This window comes from Ptychodera flava, chromosome 19 (assembly GCF_041260155.1).
Source record: "Ptychodera flava strain L36383 chromosome 19, AS_Pfla_20210202, whole genome shotgun sequence".
Taxonomy (NCBI): Eukaryota; Metazoa; Hemichordata; class Enteropneusta; family Ptychoderidae; genus Ptychodera; species Ptychodera flava.
This window is the reverse complement of record NC_091946.1, coordinates 25,159,091-25,183,610: the sequence shown is the minus strand read 5'-3', so window position 1 is coordinate 25,183,610 and position 24,520 is coordinate 25,159,091. Positions and strand designations below refer to the sequence as shown.

Sequence of the window (24,520 nt, the reverse complement as noted above, 5' to 3'; positions counted from 1 at the left end):
ATAATACCTTGTAATATACAATACACAGTCATGGCTTCAGCTATAGGAATGACAGTTCTCGGTGCTGTATTAAATGCAACGGCATTCACAGGAGGAAATATTATCGGACAAAAGCTTTCTGGGAATGGTGAGGCTCTTATTGAAGAGAAAGTCCGACATGATAAAGCATTAGAAAAATTTGAACATGATCGCAACGTCTGGTCAGAAAAAAGATTACTACAGGCTGACTGGGAAAGAGAAAATCAAGCAAAGGACGCGCATGCCTGCGGCAGAATTAAGAGATACAGATGCAGAAATCCTGGAAGAAGCAGAAGCGGTGCAAAGCAACTCTACGTCAGGCCCCTCACGGAACGGTTCCGAAGGGGCAGTTCAATTCTCAGATTATTATCAACCCAGTCCTGAGCAAAAGAAATATGAGATGATCTATATTGCTGGAGGATTGGTCGTGGGATGGTTTATCTTCCGATAGGGTTCCTTCGGAACGCACCGGCCCCGCTTCGGGACTACTACAGCAATTCAATACAAAAGCTAATTGGCCAGTTATTGAAATCGATCATGTTCCCATCCTGATCTGTTATCCAGATACGCATTGAATTCATGTAATCTCCCCCTTTTCTCAATGGCATAGAAATTGCTCCGTTTTTAAAATCGTAAGTAACCTTTTCACTTATTTCTCTCGTATCCCGGATGGGAAGTATTTGTAAACAGTTCGATACTTTCCCCTGTATGTATCCTCGGAGGCACCCGAACCAAATGAAACATAATTTCCAGTAACATCGACTACATCTGAATGAACTATATATTTAGTAACTGTTAAGAAATCCACTTTCTTCGGACTCATAGTACTTTTTATAACTGGGTTGTCCTCTGGCTTATCTGAAAAGCCAACGACGTTGGCGAAGCTACCTGTAGCATTGAAATAAACTTTAACATCTTTAGCCAAAGTTAGAAGAACGTGGTTTGTCGGCAGATGTTTTTCAAAATTAATTTTTTGCTTCAACCCGATTGCTTTGTTTAACGTATCGATATTGTAGTTACCTGGACGTATTGATTTAGTCTTCTTCGGTTGGTCACCTTCTTGATATTTTATTACATTATTCGTCGATGTTATGTTATGCCATGAATTATATAGTCCACACTCTAGCAGTCTTATCTTCGTAAACTGTGTCGTGTCAATGCAAGGGTAAAAATTAACAGTAACAGGTTCACCTGTTTGGCTTTCAATCCAAATGATCATCGTTGTACGTTGTATGTATATATTACTAAGTATAAGTGTTCGATGAATATTATTACACAGTATAAGGTTCTGCAGGAATAATATTTTTCTGTTCAAGGAGATCTTTGGTCGCAACCGCGGCAGCAGTCGCACCGCCTAATTTTGCCAATCGAGTCAAATTTGGTCGACTTGGATCGCCAACCTCTATTTTCAGAAATTTGCTGGAGATCATAAGATATCCCATCGCAAGTCCTGCGATTACAATACCATCGTACATTGTGTTTACAACTGTTTTAATATCCATGATTGCTGACTAGTATATAAAATAAAAAATAAAAATAAAAATATGGGGAGTTAATCCATCTCATACAATGTAAGGAGCTGGAAACCTCTCCCTCCCCCTCCCCCTCCCCCTCCCCTGTCGGAACTGTTCCGGAGGGAGCTGCTACGTGCTCTGTTTTTTTCGCTTTCTGGGGAGGATCTTTCCGAACGGGACAGGGGGTATGTCGAGCACGCCCCCAATATAGTCCTAATGCAGTCAATGAAACTCCCACAATTCCTAAAACAAGATAACATTTATTATACCAGCTATCGCGTGAGCTATCACACTGTTCTTTCATTGTAGGCGGTAGGTCTGCTACCGCATCGCTCCCCCCCTCCATTGCTTTTAGTTTCTTCTCCTTGTTTTTCCTGTTCCATTCCGCTAATTTCTTCCCTGCAGCAACTCTCCCTGGATGCTTCGGCGGTAACGTCACTTTCTCTATGTTGCGCTGTGTCGGTGGTAGAGTCGTTTGTTTCCGTTTGCGGTCCGGGCCCCGTCGGCGGGGCTTCTGACGAAGTCCCTGGCGGAGCCGTTTGCTGAGTCGGCGAAGTTGAATCCATTTATTTCAGGTACTATATTAAACCCGATTTTTTTAAAATTTAAATGTTTACCCGTAATTAAACCGGTGGAAACTAGAGCAAGTATGGGGCCCCACGTGTACGCTATCCGTCCTGATAATCGTTTTATTTCACTGTTTAGAATAAAATCCTTTTTAAGATCAGTGGCATAGTTATCTCGATCATCGATTGGAACTACCTGACTGATTGCGCGGGCTCCTAGATCTATGAAACTTTGAGTGATATTATCACTTATAAGAGAACTGTATTTCGCTTCATAGACTTTAAATGCTTTATTCACCGTTTCATCTCCCCATTTTTCTACGTCAGCAATTGAAATCTCCTTACCAAAAAATAACTTGCTTTGACCACTTGCGATGACACAGAGTATTTTTTCACGTTTCGTCTCTATTATGGATCGATTATTGTCCGACGCTGCGGTTGGTAGTGCCCCTTCGGAACGTGTATTTACCGCTGCCGATGTCTTTATTAAATTCTCCATTGTTTGCAGTATGTTATCTATTCTTAGTAAAAAATAAAAAATTCGTTTAAACCTGAATCCGAAATATAATATTAACATGGTCTGGAATGTTAGTACGATTCCGACAGGGATTCCGAGTATGGAAAATTCTCCTCCATTTAAATCTATCTGTATATAGAACAACAAATCATGAGTACAGACTTATTCCCAGTTGCTTTTCAATTGAATAAGACGAGCATACCAACAGTACAGCATGCTGATACCCCCCCTTCCAAACCGGATGGGGGAGTAAAACCTATTCTCATGGACTTAGAAATATATGTAACGCCGACAGATAAATTTACTTTTCATCCACGGGATGTGTTTCAAAGATAACGTAATCACTCATCGATCAGCTAAAGAAAGTAATGTCTGGCTGGGCAGCCCAAAGATGAAATACTGGGACCAGCAACTGAATTTCGCTGTATGGTGCAGCACTACTGGTTGCGGTATATCATTCGCCCATCTCTTCGATAAGAAATTTCCGCCCCCAAATACGATCATTCTGCCGTTTCCATGTATATTTTACAATACGTCGTATCCTTCACGAAATGGGCGTTGCACTTCCAGACGATACCCCCACCTTCAAAGCGGCGACAATCCGTACAATCTCGTCCAATATGAACTTCTATGTACAGAATTGGAAATATAAGTCCAACGAAGTCCGACTTTCGTTATCGAAAAGGTCAAAATAAAGGTCTGGTTATGGATATGAATATTACACTAATCGTGGCCCTGTTCGACAGCCAAAAGCGATATACAACGGTCATGACTTTTTCCTCTCCGCCGACGGAGGCGTTTTCTATACACATACCATTTTTGGAAAGAAAAAACATGTACTGCCCGACAAAGACAGACCACACTATTATTTCTTCCGAAATGATGGATCGGAGGGACAATATAATAGTTTCATCCCTCTGACAGGAGACTCCGGACTAACAAAGGCCGGTCTCGCTCGCCTCAATGAAAGCCTTGAAGCCTACGTATATTGCATACTTGGCGCACAAGCGAATATTCGTAGTACCATTGTGGGTGATACTGGCAGCGCAGAGCAAGTCCGAAAAGAATTCGGCGTTCTCCTCGAAGATGAAATTCGTAATACCGACAAAGTAATCAGTTATAGGCGATATCAAGACACAATAATGAATACTGGTGTCAAACTTGATATGGCAGTCTCACCAATTTACTTCTCTTACCGTCTGAGATGGTCATCCTTTCGGGCCCGGCGATCTCAGGTTATAATAATGAATTGCAATACGCTACAGAATCTATGTCCTTCGGGGTGAACGGTGATATAAACACGGAAGTTCGAGAAAGTGCTGTACATGAGATGGAAGGAGGGGCGGATCCCGTGAAGTGGCAGGACGAGCCCGGAGAGTCACCTCACAATGACACGACTCTGGGGGGCCTCCCCTCCCCAGAACGGGCAGCATCTGCAACACTCGACGCAGACCCTATTCACGAATATGGTAAAATTGGTTTGTTATCTTTAGCAATATTCATTACTATTGTAGGTACTGGAATAAAGTCACTAAATATATAGATCCAGAGGAAATGTCAATATACGTAACCCCACCATTCAACATGATTATAACTGGACCGACATATTCTGGCAAAACAGAATTTATGTTGGACCTCCTCACCGGTCCGTACTTAAGGAAATTCGAATATGTGATATTCATTTGCCCAACATTCATGAATATAAAGCGTATAATAGAAGATTCATTTTCACCGATGATAATGTGTTTATATTTCCAGTCGGACTCGATGCAGTGGATGATACATTAACCTACGTGCATAAAGAATGGGCCGGCACGAACACTTTAATAATCCTCGACGACTGCGCCTCGTCCAAAGATATGAAGAAGCGCAGTAACGTTTTAGTCCAACTTGGTTTCAGCGCAAGGCACGACGGATTATCTGTCTGGGTTCTGACTCAACAATATACTAGTATTAGTAAACCATTCAGGGAAAACATACAGATGTTAGTACTATTTTACACACCGAACAAGATAGACAACAAAACTATTATAAAAGAATATGGAATGGAGGTGTCAGAACGGGAAGCCGTGGGCCTAATCAAGCAATTGAAAAGGAGACCATTCAGTAAACTAGTATTTCGTTTACGGAATCCGTACGACATAAAATTTTTCGTATAATATAGCAATTATGGAAGCTGAAGGTACTCTTAGAGAATTATATTACAACCCGAAAACTGGTTTTGGAGGTGTACAAAAATTGTATGACGCAGCACGGGCCAGCGGGTTAAAAATTACTAAGAAAGAGGTACAGGAGTGGTTAAAAACTCAGCTAACTTATAATCTACATAAACCGGTACCTCGTTCTCATGCTACGGGCGGCCGACGCGTTTTTGTAACATCGATAGACTCTCAATGGCAAGCGGATCTCGTGGAATTCCCTCCCCCGTTCGCAAAAGAGAATCGTAACATTCGATACATGCTAACAGTAATCGATGTACTCAGTAAATACGCATGGGCCAGGCCGATACAGTCAAAAACGGCTGATGACACTCTGAAGGCACTACAAGATGTGATTAAGAAATCTGGGAGAAGGCCCGACAAACTTCAGACAGATGAGGGGCGGGAATTTACTAATCGAAAAATGCAGGGGTGGTTGGAGGAGGTGGGAATTCACTGGTTTCACACCTACAGTGATAAAAAAGCTAGCGTCGTTGAACGTTTTAATCGAACCCTCAAGACGATGATGTGGAAATACTTTACATACAGACAGACACGTGAATGGCTTTCTATTCTACCAGAACTTCTTGAGAATTACAACAACACTGTTCACGGAAGTATCAAAATGAAACCCAGGGATGTAACAGAGGAGAACGATTGGCAGGCATTTTATACACTATTCGGTCCTGAGTTGGCAGCCGGGGAGCCAACCCTGAATTCAAGCCGGAGAACGTGTCCGAATTACAAAATACAAGACCACTTTCAAGAAAGGATATTTACCAAATTGGACAGAGGAGATTTTCGTAGTTTCAAAAGTTGTGTATGCAGCTGGCTTGGGAACGCCACCAGTTTACAAAATAAAAGATCTGAATGGAGAGGAAATACTCGGCACTTTCTATTCCGATGAACTTCAGAGCGCACCTTCAGAACGTGGTGCTGACGAGCTGTACAGAGTAGAACGAATTTTGAAGACGAAAAAATTAGAGGAAAGAAATATTATCTGATAAAATGGAAAGGTTATCCAGAAAGTTTCAATAGTTGGGAGCCGGAGGAAAATGTTATTAGAACTTCGTAAGTTCCTGTCCATGGTACTTGTCAAGTACTACGTAAGTACTTCGTAAGTTCCTGTCCATGGTACTTGTCAAGTACTACGTAAGTACTAACGTAAGTATTTACGAAAGTTATTCAATAAGTACCATGGAAAAAGTCTTAATTTCTTGAAAGCCGAAAGTGTCAGTTTACCACCCCACTTCCACCCCCCACCTGGCCAGTATTTATCATGTACTGTCGTAAGTAATGTTCACTTATTGCATCTTTTTCGGCCGTATGTGGATGAGGTGGGGGCCCCTCGGTTCCTCCGGAGGCACATATTAAGTTTGCAAGATCTTCAAAACGACTTCTCATGTTGCCATAGTCCGTTCTTTCGAGTCCCCCTTTTTCAGCTTTATCTATAAGTTCTGGTTGAAGTATAATGTACACAACTGACATGAGCCATAGACAAGTAACTTCAAAGTCCGGTGTTACAGAACCGTAGGGTTTCATAATGTCAAGTGCTCGTAGGTCAAACGAAGCATTATAAGCACACACAGATTCACAAGCATTAAGAAGTTTGTGTAGGTTCTTTAGTGAGACTCGAGGTTGTTCTAGTTGTTCTTGACCAGGTGGGAAGTACGCTTTTTCAAGTTCCTCCTCCTTGAAACCGTCTATTAAAAATCCTGGCTGCCGCTATCGCGTGAGCTGCCCCATGCAATTCCAAAGTCAAAAGCTCGTGGATATTCTACTGGCCCGACTGTCTCAGTATCAATTGTTGGATTAAGTATATTCTTGAGAACGAGGGGGGTAAGAGCGTTCCGAATTACCAAACATGGAAGTCTGTAGTCGTGGCAAATTTCTAAGAAAGTCTGTTTGAACTTGTTGTGAATCTCTTCTAGTTCTTCTAAGGCGGTTATTTCGTACGGCCTGGCTCGAGTCAACACATTCCGCCTGCAATAATCCAAGGCATATCTTTGAATATGATAATGAAACTGGTAAATGGTCAAATGCTCTAGAAACAATCTTTTTTCTTCCCACTCCGTGGAAACGCCCGGATTCGAGAAAAAGTCAGATGTTGAATTATGGAAGAGTCACAAATAATGTATTGTTCTGAAGGGAGCCCAGCCTGACATTGTAAACTAAGAGTATGTTCTATAAACTGGTTCTGAAAATCGGCAATCGAAACGTTGCGCCCATTATAAAAGTCAGCAATGTTGCTAGAAAAACTAGTGTCAAATTCTGGTACGTGAGACGCAGCCAAATTTACTGCATCGTAACTCTTACCACTTCCAGTTGGTCCATTTATGAATATGTATGACATTTTGGGGATACTATATCATAGAAAAAATGTTTTTAAATTATTTTTCGTAAAGATATATTACGAAAGACAATGGCAATCCTTTCTATTTCAGATGCAATAAAAATACTTGAAACGGGAGAAGGGGAATTCGAATCAGTGACGGCAAACTCATATTTGGTGAATCTTTGGTAGATCCTTTCATATACATAGACAGTGAGCTAGAAGTAGTTTTCAACATCGGACCTAAATATGGATCGGGAGGTGATCCAGCTACATGCGATGAAATGTGTGTCCGTTGGCAACCGAGTCTTCAAAAGTTTACCGATTTAATAATATTCCGTACCTTAGGTGAAAGTTTCGATGCAAGCACTGCTAAAAGTTATGCTGCAAGCCTGGCCGCTCACTCCAAGACTGGATTTTACAATCCATCTAAAGTGTATCAGAAGCGAGGGAGCGAGGGCGTGGCGTATTTTAAATTTCGATTTAAAAGAGGGGCTCACGATTTCGATACATGTATTGATATGGTTCAAGAAATTGACTGTGGTTTTAAAGCAGTGAGCCCATTGCCAGTCCGAGAAAATCCTGCTATTGTACCTCGTAATATCAGGAAAGGTAGTAAGATAGAATTCTAGCATTTAAACCGCGCTTAAATAAGCGTGCCCTTTCTTTCACTGTTGAGAGATTAATATTTTGTGCTGTGCCTAATAAACCAGAAATTCAAGATGCGGAAGAACTAGTCGACTTAGAAAGATTAGGCGAGATATATAACAAATAAATGCTGCCAAAAATATTATAGTGGATTTTGATGAATTAGAATAATATTTTTCTTTTAAGAAAATTTTTATCATAGTATATATCATAAAGATTATTATGGCCCGTCGATTACGTACAGCATTCAAGGGAGCAGTTTTACTAAAAGAATTTCCTGAAGTCAAGCGAGTCAAGGATATCAGGGAGCTGGTGGATATTGAAGGTATGGTCAAAGGGACCCGAAAGATGTACTCAGTTTATACTGAAAGGAAGTCAAATTATCGGATCCGAAAACTGGTAATACACAAAATCGTACATTGCCTGTTAAATTAAAAGATACATACACAAGAGGATCGGATGTGAAACAACAATTAATAGATCGCTACGACCATATGCTTGAAACAATTGAAAATGTTGAGGGTTCTGGTCTCGTTCTCGAGGAGATACTTAATTTCGAAGTAATTCTAGTAGAAGTTTTACTCGGGGCTGGCTCGATTCAACTACCTGAATGGTTAAAAAATAAGCATTGTGTGAGTGATCTTATTCTTCCTTTCGGTAGCGAGAACTGCTTCCAGTACGCCGTCGTAGCAAGTCTAAAGTTAACTGATCCCGCGTTTCGTGAAAAGAAATGTGGTCAGACTAGAAAAAAACTGGAAGACGTACGACAAATTATGGCCGACTACTGTTGGGGTGGAATACCATTTCCCACGCCCGCTGATAAGACTATATTCAAGCGCTTCGAGCAGCAAAATCCAGGGTCAAACTTCAAGTATTTCAGATCTACGAAAATGATCCCGATCCATCTGGTATAATACAGTTATATAGTGGTGGAGCCCCTGTTGGAACGGATCAAGTAGCAAATATCTTACTGATAGTTGACGAAGACGGCGGCGGCCACTTCGTTCCAATTACTGCGTTAAATCGCCTTATTAATTCTATACTAATCGTAAGAATAAGCACAGAAGTAAGTGTATTTGCCCGGTTTGTAAAAGAGGTTTTAAGTCAACAGAAGAATTAGAATACATCAGGTGTACTGTGGAACAGACGACGCACAGCCAGTTTTTCCTAAGGAAGTATGTCAATTCGAAGGGCATAAGAAGAAGGTGCCCTGTCCCTACGTTATCTATGCAGATACTGAAGCAATTATTGAGCGGGGCACTGGCCGGCACATTCCAATTTGTCTTTCGTATGTTATGGTGGAACGGGGTTGGGCGCCTTCGGAACGGGCCGGCCCACTGTTTATGGTAAAAGAACATTCACGGGGCTCTCCTGTGTTACAGAATTTCTAAAAGATATGAGAAAAGGGCCGAGTATTATTCGAAATCGTATTATTGGAAAATTGTGGCTATGAAAGATCCTTCTAATTACAACTATCCAGACTGTATTGCATGTGGAGAGCCCGCCGGATACCGAGTAGCGAGGGACGGAACGACTTTTTATTGCGAGGGATGTCGACCGTCGAGAACCATTCCTATATACTTTCACAACCTCAAGGGATACGATGGTTCTTTTATTTTGAAAGAATTACATGAAATAGATGCTGACGCCGGAGGGGGACCAGAGCCGAAAATCATAGCTAAGACGGGCAATGGTGGAATTATGGGTCTCTCGAAAACATTTATTTTTCACGCCTCAATTGTTGTCGCTGGAGGGGGGAGGGAGATAAAGAAACGTTTCTTTTCTATAAAGTTTATGGATAGTGCTCAGTTGATGATGGGGTCGCTAGCGAAGTTGGCAACGACTGTGCCGGAGACCCACGGGTGGACGGCAGTACCACTTTTGTACCCGGACATTCAGCGGGCGAAAGGTTTCTTCCCATACGAATATTAGATTCCCTCGAGCGATTAGAAGAGGGTGAGCTCCCGGAGAGGGGGGAATTTTATAGCGAATTAACGGAAGAGGGGATTTCAGAATCTGATTATGAGCATGCATTGAAGGTGTGGGATAAAGTGGGATGTAAGACGATTAAAGATTATATGGAATTCTATTGTGAGACGGACGTTCTCCTTCTTGCAAATATATTCGAAAATTTCCGCGACACATGTTTAGAAGCGTACAAGTTAGATCCAGCCCACTATATGTCAGCGCCTGGCTTGACATGGGATGCTATGTTACTTTACACGGGTAATAAATTTGGGCTCATTCAAGATGCTGAGCAGATGAATTTCGTACAGAGGGGAATTCGAGGCGGCATCAGCCAGTGTAATATTCATTACTTAAAGACAAATCATCCGGCCATCGCTGACGCCGGCGCCAGTTACGACCCTGAGAAACCAGTGACCGAAATAAAATATCTCGATGCAAACAATCTCTACGGTTGGGCAATGAGTCAACCAATGCCCACGGGCGGACTTCATTGGATGACGATGGAAGAATGGTTAGAATGGTCTGCTCAGAATGACGGAGCAGGATTTGATTGGGGACCTGGCGCCACCTTTCCGCCAAGTTTTCTAGAAGTAGATCTAGAATATCCGGCCGAATTACATAAAGAACATTCGGATTTACCATTAGCGCCGCATCACTATGAATTTCCGAGGCAGGGCGGTCGACTGATTACAAGTGTGATGGATAGAGAGTCCTATGTCTTACACTACAAGTTGCTGGAATTCTATCTTCGGATGGGAATGAGATTGAAAAAGATTTATCGGGTGCTTGCTTTCGATGAAGCTCCATGTCTTGCAAAATATATTGACTTTAACACTAAAATGAGGACAAAGGGGAGGACAGATTTCGAAAAGAATTTCTATAAGCTGATGAATAATGCAATGTTCGGTAAGACAATAGAAGATGTTCGAAAGTACAGAGACTTTAAATTTGTTTCGGACTGGAACGGTACGGATAGTGGCCGTAAAAAGATTCAGAAGTATAATCCAAAGATGAAACATATAACTTTCATAACTTCCGAAGAGGATGGTGATTCCTGCGACAGTGCCCTACTGGAACTGAAAACGGATGAGCATAGATATGTAAAACCAGTTTTCATCGGCGCCGCAGTACTGGAACTTTCTAAGCTGCTTATGTATGAGACGCATTACAATTACTTTCGGGTCAAGTTCCCTGGAATACGATTAGCCTACATGGATACTGACAGTTTTGTTTACAGTGTGCGGACCGATCCCGGATCCGGACGTAACTTTCAATTATATAGTTCGGGAAGATGTGGAAAAGAATGGTGAGAAGTCTATATATGATACTAGTGGGATGAGTGGACCCAACTTTCCGAAGATTAATAAAAAGTGATAGGTAAATTTAAAGATGAGTTGAATGGTGAACCTATTCTTGATTTTGTCGGCATACACTCGAAAGTGTATGCTTTTCGAACTCCAACTTCGGAGACGAAAAAAAATAAAGGGGTGAAAGATGTTTGTGTTAGAAAACATTTGAACTTTGAAGATTATAAAGATCTGTTTGAAACTGGGAAGGAGCCCGAGCCGGCACAGTTTGTACAGTTTGTACGGAAAAAGGCTGGAGAAATCCGTAGTGAAAAGCGCAGTAAATCATGATGGCGCCAAATGATATCAACGTGTGCAGTTATATAATCCAGACACGGGCGAATGGTTGGCAGAAACATGGCCGATAGGACGGACGACGGGTCATGGTTAATATTGTAAAGACATTAATCTACTATTTTCAACAGTGACCTGGGCATCACTGATAACATAAATGTGGGCAAATATATTATCATTGTGAGCGTCATCGCCAACCCACGCGGTATCTTTCTTCAGGATCTCAAGTTGAATTCCGTCCTTTGTGTTCATTACTTTTAAACCATTTCCATGAAACTCAATATCTTTAAAACTACGCAGATCGATAAACAGACAGAATTTATTCTTCAAATAATCGACTTCATCTATATCAATTTCACACCAATCTTTATCTTCGGCAAAATACCGTCGCACCTCTCGCCAAAATTGTCTTGGTATCATCTTCTGAGCGTACACTTTATTTGCAATGCCTTCAATCATTACAGACACAGATTCAATGGATGGGTTAAAGAAAAGTTCACTGTTCAGTTCTGACTGATTCTGATTTTTAGTGAAGAGTATAGCGATACCTCTAATGCTACGTCGTGGTACATTTATATTTTCATTGATAACCGTGTCCGATTCTTTGAATGGGATTGTTCTAAAATAATGTATATGCTCGTAAAGGTAACTTTTTCCGTTGTTGTAATAACCAGCAGTTGACCTCGCGAGATTGAGGTCAGAAATTGTCTCGTATTCCATTTGAATGTTTTTTAATTTATAATTGGTTGTAATCAGTTTATTACTGACAATTAATTGGGGGGCGGGTGCCAACGTAATTTCCCATTCAATATGACTCCCTAACGCTTTTGGATATGCAACTCCATGACCTGTCACGAGGGGATGAGTGAGACGAATAGCATATTTTGTTTTATATGTGTCAAAAGTAAATTATCGCCCACGACGGCAGCATCTGCATCGGTCGAACCGCTTCTTAATTTTCTTAGATTTTCGTTCTGAATTCCATACAGTGTCATGTTCGTTCTCTCCTTTTTATGTTTGAAGAGATCGCGATAACATTCAATAAGGTTATATTTATTCAAATCGAAAAGTGTCTGGCCCTCAAATGTGAGTTTCATACGCTCCACCAAATTTTTTGCAACATTTTGTACTACACGGGTAGTTCCACCTCCCATTACTTCGAGATCAAAAACCAGGTCGAAAGTGTTAGGAACTAAGAGTACTCCGCTTTCTAACTTCGGACATCGTATGATAAGTGTCTGGCCTGGATCTGCCTCACTTGGATTATGAGCAATCACATGATGAGTTCTTTCTGACTTCGTTCCATTCGGTATTCGGTTGGTGAAAGTCGGTGATAATGTTCTATCGTACCCCATTTTTCGTGTAATGTATATAGTAGTGAAGAAAAAAAGAAATTACATGTTAAAAAGAAAATTAAGTTTCACTTCGTGTATATAATGACTTAGAAGAAAAAAGAAAATCACATCTTTACGTAAATATTTCCGTCTGCCTGAAAGATAAATCGATTGCCTGTGTCGCGAATCATCGAAGGACCCAATATTCTTGGAGATGATGAGCCTCTTGGTCATCCTCAGTATCCTGGAATACAGCTATGAATTCTAGTCGCTTAAAGAAGTTAGTCTTTTGACATTCCTTCACGAAAGCTAAAATGTTATGATATAGATTATCATCTTTGAGTCGGACACCTGGATTTGCTCGAAGGATATGTCGATTTACCCGCCGGAGTTTGCACCATTCCAATTCGACAGAGAAACCAAACAGGTCTTTATTTTTAGAAAGAAACTTTGCAATATTCTTTTCACCAAACATGTCGATTCCGTAGGGGGTGATATATTAATACATAATTTTATTTATAATTACTAATGTTAAACCAGTTAAAAATATCCATAGCTGTTCTCCGACAAATCCAACCACCGATCCTGCTGTTTTTAAAAGAAAACTGACAAGGGAACCGATTAGACCGGGTATTGCAGCAGCACTTTTTGCGGCCAAGGTTTTTAACCATTCGCCAAATGTTTTAAATTTCTTTCGCTTTTGTATATACTTTGGGCGGACCTGAACCAGACCCGCCAGTTCCTGCTCCTCCTCCCCCTGCTCCCGCTCCTCCTCTAGTCACAGCCAGGGCAATTGTTGATATTGTCATTCCAAGGCAGTCAGTATTGCGGCGATTGTTATACCATTTCGTTTAAATAACTCTGTCAGCTTCAGTCTCAGTGACAATTCTGGATCGGAAATTACATCACGAAGAGACCTAGTCGTAGCCAGTCTTTCACGTGCCTCACTGATCTTACCATGTTCGTATTCAATTCGATTGTCAACTTTAGCTTCTCTTGTTATAAGTTCAGCTAGTAGTTTCTTGGCTTTTTCTTTTCCTTGGGTACTCGTTTCAGGATCCTTTAACTGTTTTTCAGCTTCTCTTTTCTCTAGCCTTATTTTGACTTTTTCGTTGTTAAGGTCGCTAATACGCATATTCGCAATCCTCAATTCATCTTTAATAGCTCTATATTCTGGGTTTAGATTGTTCCATTGTTCGATTTTATTTTCAAAAGCTTGTATTTTATCTGCATTACCAGAAGCATCTTGTCGTAAGAATGTCAGTTCATCTTTGTATATGCCCATGTCTTCTGGTGTCATCTTCTCAGCTGGTATTTTATTGTTTTTTCACATCTTCAGAATACAATGTACGACTCACATATTCGGGCTCTGCGCTAGAGCGACCTCCTAATACATCTCTCATAAATTCATGTCCTCCTTTTTCTCTCATTAATGTGGTGAGCTTATAAAATCCACCTCCTCTATCTTTAGACAGCTTGAGGTTTTATAATACAGCTTTCCATCCTTAATCTCAGATTCCATAACCAATACATTTAGTGCATCCGGATCAGTAATTTTATTCTCCTTTATGAATTTTTTAACCATTCTTAATTTTTCATCTGCTCTAAGTTCAGTCAAACGATCAACCTTTGGGCTAGCAAGGAAAGGATCAGCTTCTGCAAGGGCATTATCATCGTCTATAAAGAATGTTTCAGCAGTAGCGTCATCATCATCATTTACATTTGCATCAACTAATCCTGGAGTGGTATATCTTCTCCTCCTTCTGCCATATTGTATTTCTATATTACTACAACTATTTTTTATCCCCCCTTACATATACAGTAAAAATGCACATCTCAGTTGTTGAAAGCGTTGAACAATTGGCCGACTATATAGAAAGAACAAGTGCTGCATATCGACGAAGTTATAAATTAATGGGTCGAATTGATATGGCTCTTAATATTACTAAGGAATTCTTGTAAGCTCTGCTGTAATAGCAGCAATTCCAACAGTTCCGGTACTGTTAGCCTTAACTCCTATACCAGGTGTTGTTATTGATGTGATACAAGGGAAAACTGGTGTAGCAAAGAGACGAGAGAAATATAAACATTATTATGTTCAATATAAACAGCTGCTTACACAAATACAAGAAAAAGGCGCAACCCTTCGGAACGAGGAGGCTCCGGAGTCAGAACTTATTCAGGACATATTTCATCAGGCGCTAGAAATACAAAACAAGAAGGATTTAGTCCGCCGCTGGAGCGATATCTACGATATTATGGATTGAATGGATATGAAAGTTAGGTTCAGAAAAAATTCCACAGAAACCTATCGGAACGATTTTCTGAAAACTGTAGAATGACAGACATTGAACATGACATCACAAGTTACTAAGCAACTGAAGCCCGGTATTGCGAAACGTTCCGTAGGGGTATTGCGAAATTCCCTGCTGGAAAGTCCCTGCCTGAAAACGTCCTGATAGAGGTATTGCGCAACATCCCTATGGTTCCGGTAGGGGAAAATCTCGTTCCGACGACTCCAACATAGTGAAAATGGACCAGCCAGCAGATAAAATTCACATCCAGAAACGAGACCCGCACCTTCGGAACTGTTCCGGTACGGGTTGCCTTTGTAAGAGCAGACCGGCTCCGGTACGGCTCAGTCAGAATCTATCTAACAAATGAGAGAGAGAATAGAATGTCGTTCTGTTTTGCCCAGTGGGGGTGAGTCATAGCTACTGTATTGCGCAAGTTCCATTTGGAATGACTCAGCAGGGAATTTCCCCGCTTAGTTCAGGACAATGCACTGCTGCGCGTGCGTGAGTTCGTATATAGGTCAGGGTCACACTTTAGTTACATGGATGGTTAAATTTTCCTTTCGCCCATTTAGATAAATGAATAAAATGGGGGCTGTAAAATTCTATTTATCATCATAAGGAATATTCTATTACTACTTCTCTTTCTCTCAATATTTTATTAAAGTGAAAGACGGTGTCTGCCCTGCGGGCTCTGAAAGTAGTCGCACTAGTGTTCTTGACTGCATGCAAGTGTGTGAAAGTGATCAGGATTGTCCCGGGCGGAAGAAATGCTGTCAAATCGGATGTGACGTCATATGCGTGGATCCTGCACCCGATGTACCTGCTGGTAAGTACGCATGCCCGGCAAACAGTTGTCATTCTTGTACTTTGCTGGCCTTTCCCTATTGGCGTACCTTTCATAGCAAGACATGCGTAGTAGACGTGGTCGTTTTAGTTTTGATAGTAGAATAACAGCAAACTAAATTTCAGTGAAAAAAATGGTTTAAGTATTTTTCTGTACTGATCACAAAATATTTCCTATGGACACTGTAGACTGTGTGTTTTTAGTTGACAGAAATTAGCAGGGATAATGTTTCGAATCCCGTTTGGCTTATTGTAAAAAATATATTTCTTTAACCTGAGTGGACAGTTTCTGCTGGAGGATATTTACTTGTCCCCGAGTCTGTCTGATAGCTCAGTAAAAAAGAGCATCGTGCTTTTTTACCGATTACTATATGTGTGTTTGTACTGTGTCTGTGTGTCGTCTGCTCCATGTACACTGTGTTGCTCGGTCGCGCACAGGATTGTAACATCTAAGTCGGTTGCTGTGACCAACTCTTTTGGGTTGGAAACGGTAGCCGACTGGTTTTGTGTGAGGCCTAGCAGCTAGGCGATGATGCCGTGAGTGTGTGGGGGTTCGAATCCCGTTTGGGTTATAGTAAAAAATATATTTCACTGCCTTGTATCTTTTCCACAGAACCGGAATATGAGGTTTGCTGGAGTGGCGATATGTGCAACCAGTGTGACAGACGTTGGGTTGGCGGTATAAACGGTTTGGATGTTTGCTGCCCTCATTGTCAACAGTCAGGATTACGTATCATTGCTAGGAACTGTACTTGTGCCAAAGATCGGTCCCCAGACGATGATGGTGAAGATGGTGATGACGACAATTTATGATAGTCCAAGTAAGATAAATACTGAGTAGAAGTGGATTTATATCGAAATGAGAGAGAGAGAGAGAGAGAGAGAGAGAGAGAGAGAGAGAGAGAGAGAGAGAATACAATGAAATGTGGTGTATAAATTTGCCAACAATAGTCACAGTCACTAGTGAATCGATACACGGCTGCCGCTGTATGGTATTCACTAGAAAAGTTGGCCCCACAGTGACCGTTGTGTATTGATTCACAAGCGACCGTGATCACAGGCACCTTGCAAAATGCAGATATAGTTTTAAGTAAATGCACGGAACAAAGTTGTAAAATGGATGTTCCACAATGTACAAGTTAACCTCTCTGTTACAAAACACAAATCACGTGTCTGCCAGTAAAAGTATGCACTTTCTGACGATACAAGTTAGGGGCCGTGGATAATTAAAACACGCGCGCGGTAACAGTGTGTTGAGGGGGGAGGGGGTTTGGCTGTATTTCGATTAGCGTGCGCAAAATTGGCACTGCAAGTTTTCCTATCGCAACATCTGGCTACGCGGTTTTCTGTATTGCAATACAACGCGCTTGTTTGACGTGTACTAGGCCAGAACGGCACCGGCGGGATACACCAGCATTGACACACAAGTGAATCAGTGCACGAGTAAAATAAAGTAACAGTCAGTTTGGATACACTGTTTCATTTCATTCTGTTGGTTGGATGGCCCTACTTAAATTTGTAAATCTAAAATGTCCCATGGACCTGGTAATGTATTACCTTGAATCATGATATTGGACCAGTTTAATGTCATATTGCGTTATTGTTGAGTTGGAGCTGAACAGAGATTGATTTTAGAGGGGGTATGGGGGGGAGGTGGGCGGGGGTGGCGGTCGGTAGCGTATGCGTGATTATATAGCCACGTAATCGCCGATTATTGGATGCAGATACAGAATGAGGTTTGGTTGGATTATCGCACTTGCAAACTTTCGTTTACAGGAGGGGGAGGGGGAGGGGGGTTGAGGACAAACGCACTTAGTTTCGTTTACCGTACGCATGTTTTAATTATCCACGGGCCCCTTAACTCTATATGTGGTTGAAACTACAACACTGCATGAAATGTGTCCAAAGTTGATGCACGTACAATAGTTACAGTAAAACCGCAATGCAATCAAACTTGCCATTGAACACAATTGGAACTAATACAGGATAATTCGGTTTCCAGCACAAGTTAGCTCATCTACTTTTCTATTTTGCAATGCACTTGTTTTTATGGGTAGTTTGTATATTCCAAATTTAGCCATAGGGAACCGAAAAATGTTGATAAATTTGGACTATCGTAAGCTCCAATTCTCCCGAATTAGTTGAAATCGTGTTATTGTGACTTTACTATATACTTTCGCGTCTATTATTGAGTTCATTGACCTTTTTATTTCTTAAGTGATCGACAACAAATAACACAAATCGTCAATGGCATCATGGTCAGTAGATCTGTCTTCCACTGTCTATTATGACATTGACATTAAAGCTATTAAAATCGTAAAAATACAATGTTTCTTTCTCTCAATATTTTAAAGTCAAAGACGGTGTCTGCCCGGCGGGCTCTGGAAGTAGTCGCACTAGTGTTATTGACTGCATGCAAATGTGTGAAGGCGATCAGGATTGTCCCGGGCGGAAGAAATGCTGTCAAATCGGATGTGACGTCATCTGTGTGGATCCTGCACCCGATGTACCTGCTGGTAAGTGCGCATGCCCAGCAAACAGTTGTCATTCTTGTACTTTGCTGGCCATTCCTATTGGCGTACCCTACATAGCAAGACATGCAGAGTAGACGTGGTCGCTTTAGTTTCGATAGAAGAATAACAGCAAACTAAATTTCTGTGGAACAAATGGTTTCAGTTTTTTTCTATACTGATCACGAAATATTTCCTATGGACACTCTAGACCGTGTGTTTTTAGTTGACAGACATTATCAAGGATAATGTTTCACTGCCTTGTATCTTTTCCACAGAACCGGAATATGAGGTTTGCTGGAGTGGCGATATGTGCAACCAGTGTGATAGACGTTGGGTTGGCGGTATAAACGGTTTGGATGTTTGCTGCCCTCATTGTCGACCGTCAGGATTACGTATCATTGCTAGGAACTGTACTTGTGCCAAAGATCGGTCCCCAGACGATGATGGTGAAGGTGGCGATGATGACAATTATGACAGTCCAAGTAAGACAAATACTGAGTAGAAGTGGATTTATATCGAAATGAATGAGAGAGAGAGAGAGAGAGAGAGAGAGAGAGAGAGAGAGAGAGAGAGAGAGAGAGAGAGAGAGTACAATGGAATGTGGTGTCCATATTTGCCACCCATAGGCACAGTCATTTGTGAATCGATACACGGCTTCCGCTGTGTGGTATATATGCATTAGAAAAGTTGGCCGTCATATATAGATGCACAAGCGAGTGTGTTCGTAGGCACCTTACAAAATGCAGACATTATCGTTTGAAGTATAAATGCACCGAACTGAGTCGACTGTAAACTGGATGTTCCACAATGTACAAGTTAACCTCTCCTGTTACAAAACACTGATTACGTGTCTGCCGGCAAAATCACGCACTCTTTGATGATGTAAGTTAACTCTATGTGCTTGAAACTACAAGACTGGAAACTGTGGCCAAAGTAGATGCACGTACAATGGTTAAAAGCGCAATGCAGTCAACACTTACAATAGCAACACTTTATTCTTTTTTTTTCTTGACAGTCTATCATAGCTCATTGACCATTTTATTTCTATAGTAGTAACCGAAGACTCGTGGACTCGAAGGACCTTTTTATATGATGACAAATACAACAGTTGCCATGGTGATCAATATGTCAAGTTGAGCGGATATGACGTAGGAAGGTATGTTGGCGTGATTCTGTGTTCGTCAGAGAGGTACAAGATCTTCCTGAGCGATGATTTGGATGGCGTGTTCCTGAACGTGGCTGATTCCAACGGTCATGGTCAGGACCATTGTGAGTTCCTTGGAGGTACAGAAGAGTCAAGCAACATTGACAATGACTTCTGGGATTCGCCATCAACATATGGTAAGTTTTGGGATGAACGACGTTTTTTAAACAATTCATTAAGCATAGCATATATACTTTGACATAGGTAAAGTGATGCTTATACATCGGATATACATGATCAGTTCATGAGAAATAAATACAGAGTTTCAAGATTTTACGAAACAACCACACAGTCAATTCTAAGCAAACACATCGCTTATATCATTTATAGATATGACTCACAAATTTAAAGAAAATGACCTTGTTACAATCACAAATTTCAATTTCTTCCAAAGGCTGACGAATTTCTATTAGACGGTAAGAAGTGAAATTTCTTACATTCTAAACAATTTCTACATGTACTGACGTTGCTGTTTGTTTGTATTTGTAGGTTACTACCGATCCAATTGGGGTGAGAGCCCTCGTTTGGCGGCAATTGGTGGCGGAACTGGAAGCACATGGACCGGAAAATACTACGGGAAGTGGATAGAATGTGGATTGACAATTCCATAAATACACAAAAAGAACGGACTTCGCTTTGAAGAAAATTCCGTCATCGACATTCAAAGTTGTCCAGGCATTGAGACACAAAAGCATATCTTAAATGCAATATTGGTATTGCCATTTTTTCTGACTTGGTGTGACTTTCGTGTTTATTGCAATTGTCTCGCGCAGTGCATTTTAAGGCAAAATGGTTATCTTAAATTTATGTTTGTTTCTTTTAGTTGTAAAATCTACGCGATGACCACTGATTATTTATTCTTGATTTCAAAAGCGGATAGTTTAAAGTTGCCTAGTTGCGGAAAAAATGTGCAAAAATTTAAGTCTCTTACTTTTGAAGCCTGTCCTACCTAAAATGTGCACAGAATAACACGATATGCTTAGTATCTGGCGTGTCCCATCATTCCATTACTGCACAGTGCAATAAAAAGCAGGTCTACAGACTTCTTTGTCCTTTAATTTTTTACAACTTAACCTGTTTATGCTAATTCATGTGTAAATAATTACTTGTTGTCTGGCTGGTACAAATCAAGAATGGACGAACAGGATCCATTTACATTGCTTTATAATTTTAACAAAATCGGAACTAATTTGGGACAATTGGATCTTCTTATTTTTCAAATTTCTCAAAAGTGTTAGGTGCCGTACAGCTGAATGTTGCAATGTAACAAATTACTCATAATAACAAGTGTGTAACTTAAACAGAAAAGCAGGTGAGCTTACATTAGCAGGTTAAAAAGACTTTACTTCACCATCCAATTATCCCAAATAAGTTCCTATTGCGTTAATTTACATATTCTATTCTGTGAGATACCTTATTGTCAAATTATAAGACAAAAAAATGATACTTCGCTGATTAAGATCCATTATTGATGTCAAGACATGTTTTTGTGTATTTTGTATTTTATATAGTTGACAGATATTCGGACTCTCAAACTTTTTCAACTTTTTTCTGATCTACCACTTGTAAACCTAGTTTTCCGAAAATCGAAAATTTCGTTTTTCTCCATAGAGTTATCACAGGGGTGGCGGCCATGTTGAATTTCAAATATCAGTAAATTTTGTATAATTTGTTTCTGTAGTACTAAAATTTGCACGGTGACCCCCGAATTTTATTCTTGATTTTGAAAGACAATGGTTGAAGTATTCCTTGGGGAAAGTTTTAGCGAAAGTTTAAGTCTTTCACTTTCTAGGTGCATACTACCTTCACGCAATACTGGTGATGCCAAGATTATTTCATGCAGTAATATATAAAATAGCATGTTTCCTTAGATGTGTTGATTTTTGCATAGCTGATTTCTCAATAGCTTATTTTTTCTAAATCATTCGTCATGCACTCTTTACATATACATGAAATGTTCATTTCCCTGATATGTTTCCTTGTGATACTATTCTCTATGCAGTGTATTGGTAGGCCATAACCAACTTTGTACATGTTCCCCCAAAAAATACGACAATTGGGTTTTGATTTGCAATGCGATCAGAGCTGCAATACTATGAAAAGTTGACACTAAATACTCTACAAAAGGGACTTACTCTTATAGAACACATAAAACAACCAAACAAGCTGTATTACTTTCGGCCATAAAACCAGTCACGTTATGTACTCGTCAGGATTAACGAACTGTTTGTAGTACACGATATTTTGTTTTTAAAGTAAATTATAACGTTATTCAGCAACCTACAGCTAGAAAGTTCATATGTTAAGAATCGAATTTAACGTATATAGTTAAAAGTTTATAGTTTAGATTAGTAAACAGTCACGAAGGAAAGGCCCAGAGTTCAAAGGTTGAAGAAACATCTGCATGACAGATTTCCGATGAGTTATCAAATAATTTCTTAACAAATATGCCGATTAATTTTTACTAATAATATGTGTAATCAGCTTTACATGCGTATGTTGTATTCTAAGACGACTCATTTGTCTGTCAATCACTTTTAGTCGCTGTAGCAGATTCCATTTCAAGTGATATTTTAAAATGTCATATTTCAGACTGCGAACTGTGTCGTTCAATCAATTATTGCTTTCGTGGACGGCTCGTACGGGATGGCGTAATTTTGGTCATGATGTCATGTCTTTCAATTACAATGGCAACATAATGCTCATGATGCTCAAGATCACGATATAGCCGTCGTTAAAATTGATATTCACCGACAAATGTGAATGTGATATCGTGAGATGCGTTCCAATATCTATCACTCCTTTGCGCCCATACCCAATGATGCCACACTCGCGTTCGCAACAGGTGTCTCGCGAGAATATAGAGAAAGAAATGGCGTGGGGAAAGCCCCGAGCGGCGATATTTCAAAGATAATAAATCTTCCATGAAGTGCATAATATAGTGCAGCTTGCCATATAAACGTAGGTGTGTTCATATTGCTAAGGTTGAAGAAGGTTTATCAGGACAGGCATGTAAACAACCAAACATCATGGCGGACGATTGAATGATTTTTCAATCAGAGCAGAATATTATACAAACTTTGTTACAATGAGTAAAATCTTCGGTCTCAAACTCACAGGTAAGATATCACAGTTCTGGTGAATTTGTGCTCGTCTTGTCCATATATATGTTGGCAAAACTTGCGAAGTGCTCAGCGACACACTCTCCCGTCATTATAACTTGTTCTATGCACATTTTGACAATGACACCCTGAAATCAATCTTGTCAGTCGACCACTTGCTGGAAGTGGAGGGATCTGGTAGTCCATAACACATAGCAAGTTGACTCATCGTCAATGTCGACACTCGCATTCTATTCATGGACTGATTGTTGTGTTCAGTGACAACGCAAACTTTCATAATGTTGTATTTGCATTTAATTAGTCTTACATGTATATAGACTGATTTATTGAAATGCCAAAATGACCAAATTCATCTCAAAGTTGCAATGCAGTTCAGAATTGACCCTTTTTGACCTTTCTATTTTGGCGATGTAACATTCTCGAAAAATCCGTACCTATATTTCATTTGAAGATTCGACCATTAACCAGAAGGCCAGGAACTTAATTGGAGTTAGTAGACAAATTTAATTTCCGAATACAGTGCTGTTCTGAGTATGTAAAACAGCAAAGAATTGGCCAAATTGATGAAACCAAATAAAGAGTGACAATTAAGAACTACTACACTACGTCCATGTAGACTTTCGACGATCATTCCTGTCTCATTTGCCTAAATGACCGACTTAGCCACTTGATATAGGGTCACCTTGTCTCAGTGTTATCTCAACGATATCGTGAACATGCCTTTCGGGCGTTTGATAACTACTCAGTCAAGAGTTTTATGTTTATTTCTGCAGGTAGGAAGAGAACTCCGACTCGGCTTCAGACGCTATTCAAAATGGCACGTACAACGGTAGTTCAATGGGATGACGTGAAGCGCGGCCATGAACCACAAAGACACAACAGATATTCAGTAGAGCTAGTATATAACTGGAATTCGCCGTCCTCCTCTTTGCCAGGCGCAGAGGCTTGATTTCAAACATTCTCATTCGCGGTAGTTCGCGCCTCGAAAGTAAGATTTAAACTTTTTCTCACACTTTTATCAATAAAACATTTAAGCATTCTTTTTCATAATCAAAAATAAAAATCGTGGTTCATCGTACAAATTCTGGTACTAGAGAGATATATTTCTAAATATTTACCGACACTTTGAATTCAAAATGGCCGCACCATCTGCGTTATCTCCATGAGGGAAAATAAATTCACGATGCTAGTGAAAACTTCATTTACTTCATAGAATCCAAACAGAGCCCCCATAAGTGGTAGGCCAAAGGAATATTGTAAAAGTTAACGGGTCTGAATATCTGTCCCCGAGGCGCATTCTAATTAACATAGTGTGGTATCACAGACTATTCATGAAAACGTAGAATGCTATGAAAAGCCCATCGTTGTGGCATCAATAACGACGCCGTCAGCTAAGCTCTCCGAGTCGGAGAGTTTAGCTGAGTCATATCCGATACATTAATTAAGCGTCATCGATATCTAAAGTTACTTGCAACGAAATAAAATTGCTGGGTACATATTTCACAGCCGCTCATCTAGTTTTGGGTTACTTTGCATTTTCAAATTTTTACCTATAGTTCTAGACTTTTAGACCGTGTAAAATCAGAGCTGGTCCAGTTTAAATATAAAACTTGTTGGAAAGCCTGAAGTTTCTTTCTTACTGACTAATCATAACGATTTCCTTACAATTGATATTTTGACCACACCTACCGGCCAGGTTCTGACAATATGGCGTTTTATAGGTCAAGGAAAAGAACCCAGTAAATTGCCATACATCATCAGTTGGAGATTTGAGAGCGATAAACATAGCATTGCTACAGGCAACAT

At 40.3% G+C, this 24,520-nt stretch overlaps 1 protein-coding gene across 1 annotated transcript in view; it reads left to right on the top strand.

Moving 5' to 3' along the window:
* The window catches only part of LOC139119054 (uncharacterized), a 29,014-nt gene extending 6,299 nt beyond the window's left edge, over positions 1–22,715 (top strand). Inside the window, exons 4-7 of the mRNA XM_070682671.1 lie at positions 18,230–18,391; positions 18,664–18,870; positions 19,439–19,729; positions 20,082–22,715. Of these exons, the coding sequence (XP_070538772.1) occupies positions 18,230–18,391; positions 18,664–18,870; positions 19,439–19,729; positions 20,082–20,203 (782 nt within the window). The 3' untranslated portion in view covers positions 20,204–22,715. The remainder of the gene's footprint in view (positions 1–18,229; positions 18,392–18,663; positions 18,871–19,438; positions 19,730–20,081) is intronic.
* The last annotated feature ends 1,805 nt before the right edge of the window (positions 22,716–24,520 follow it).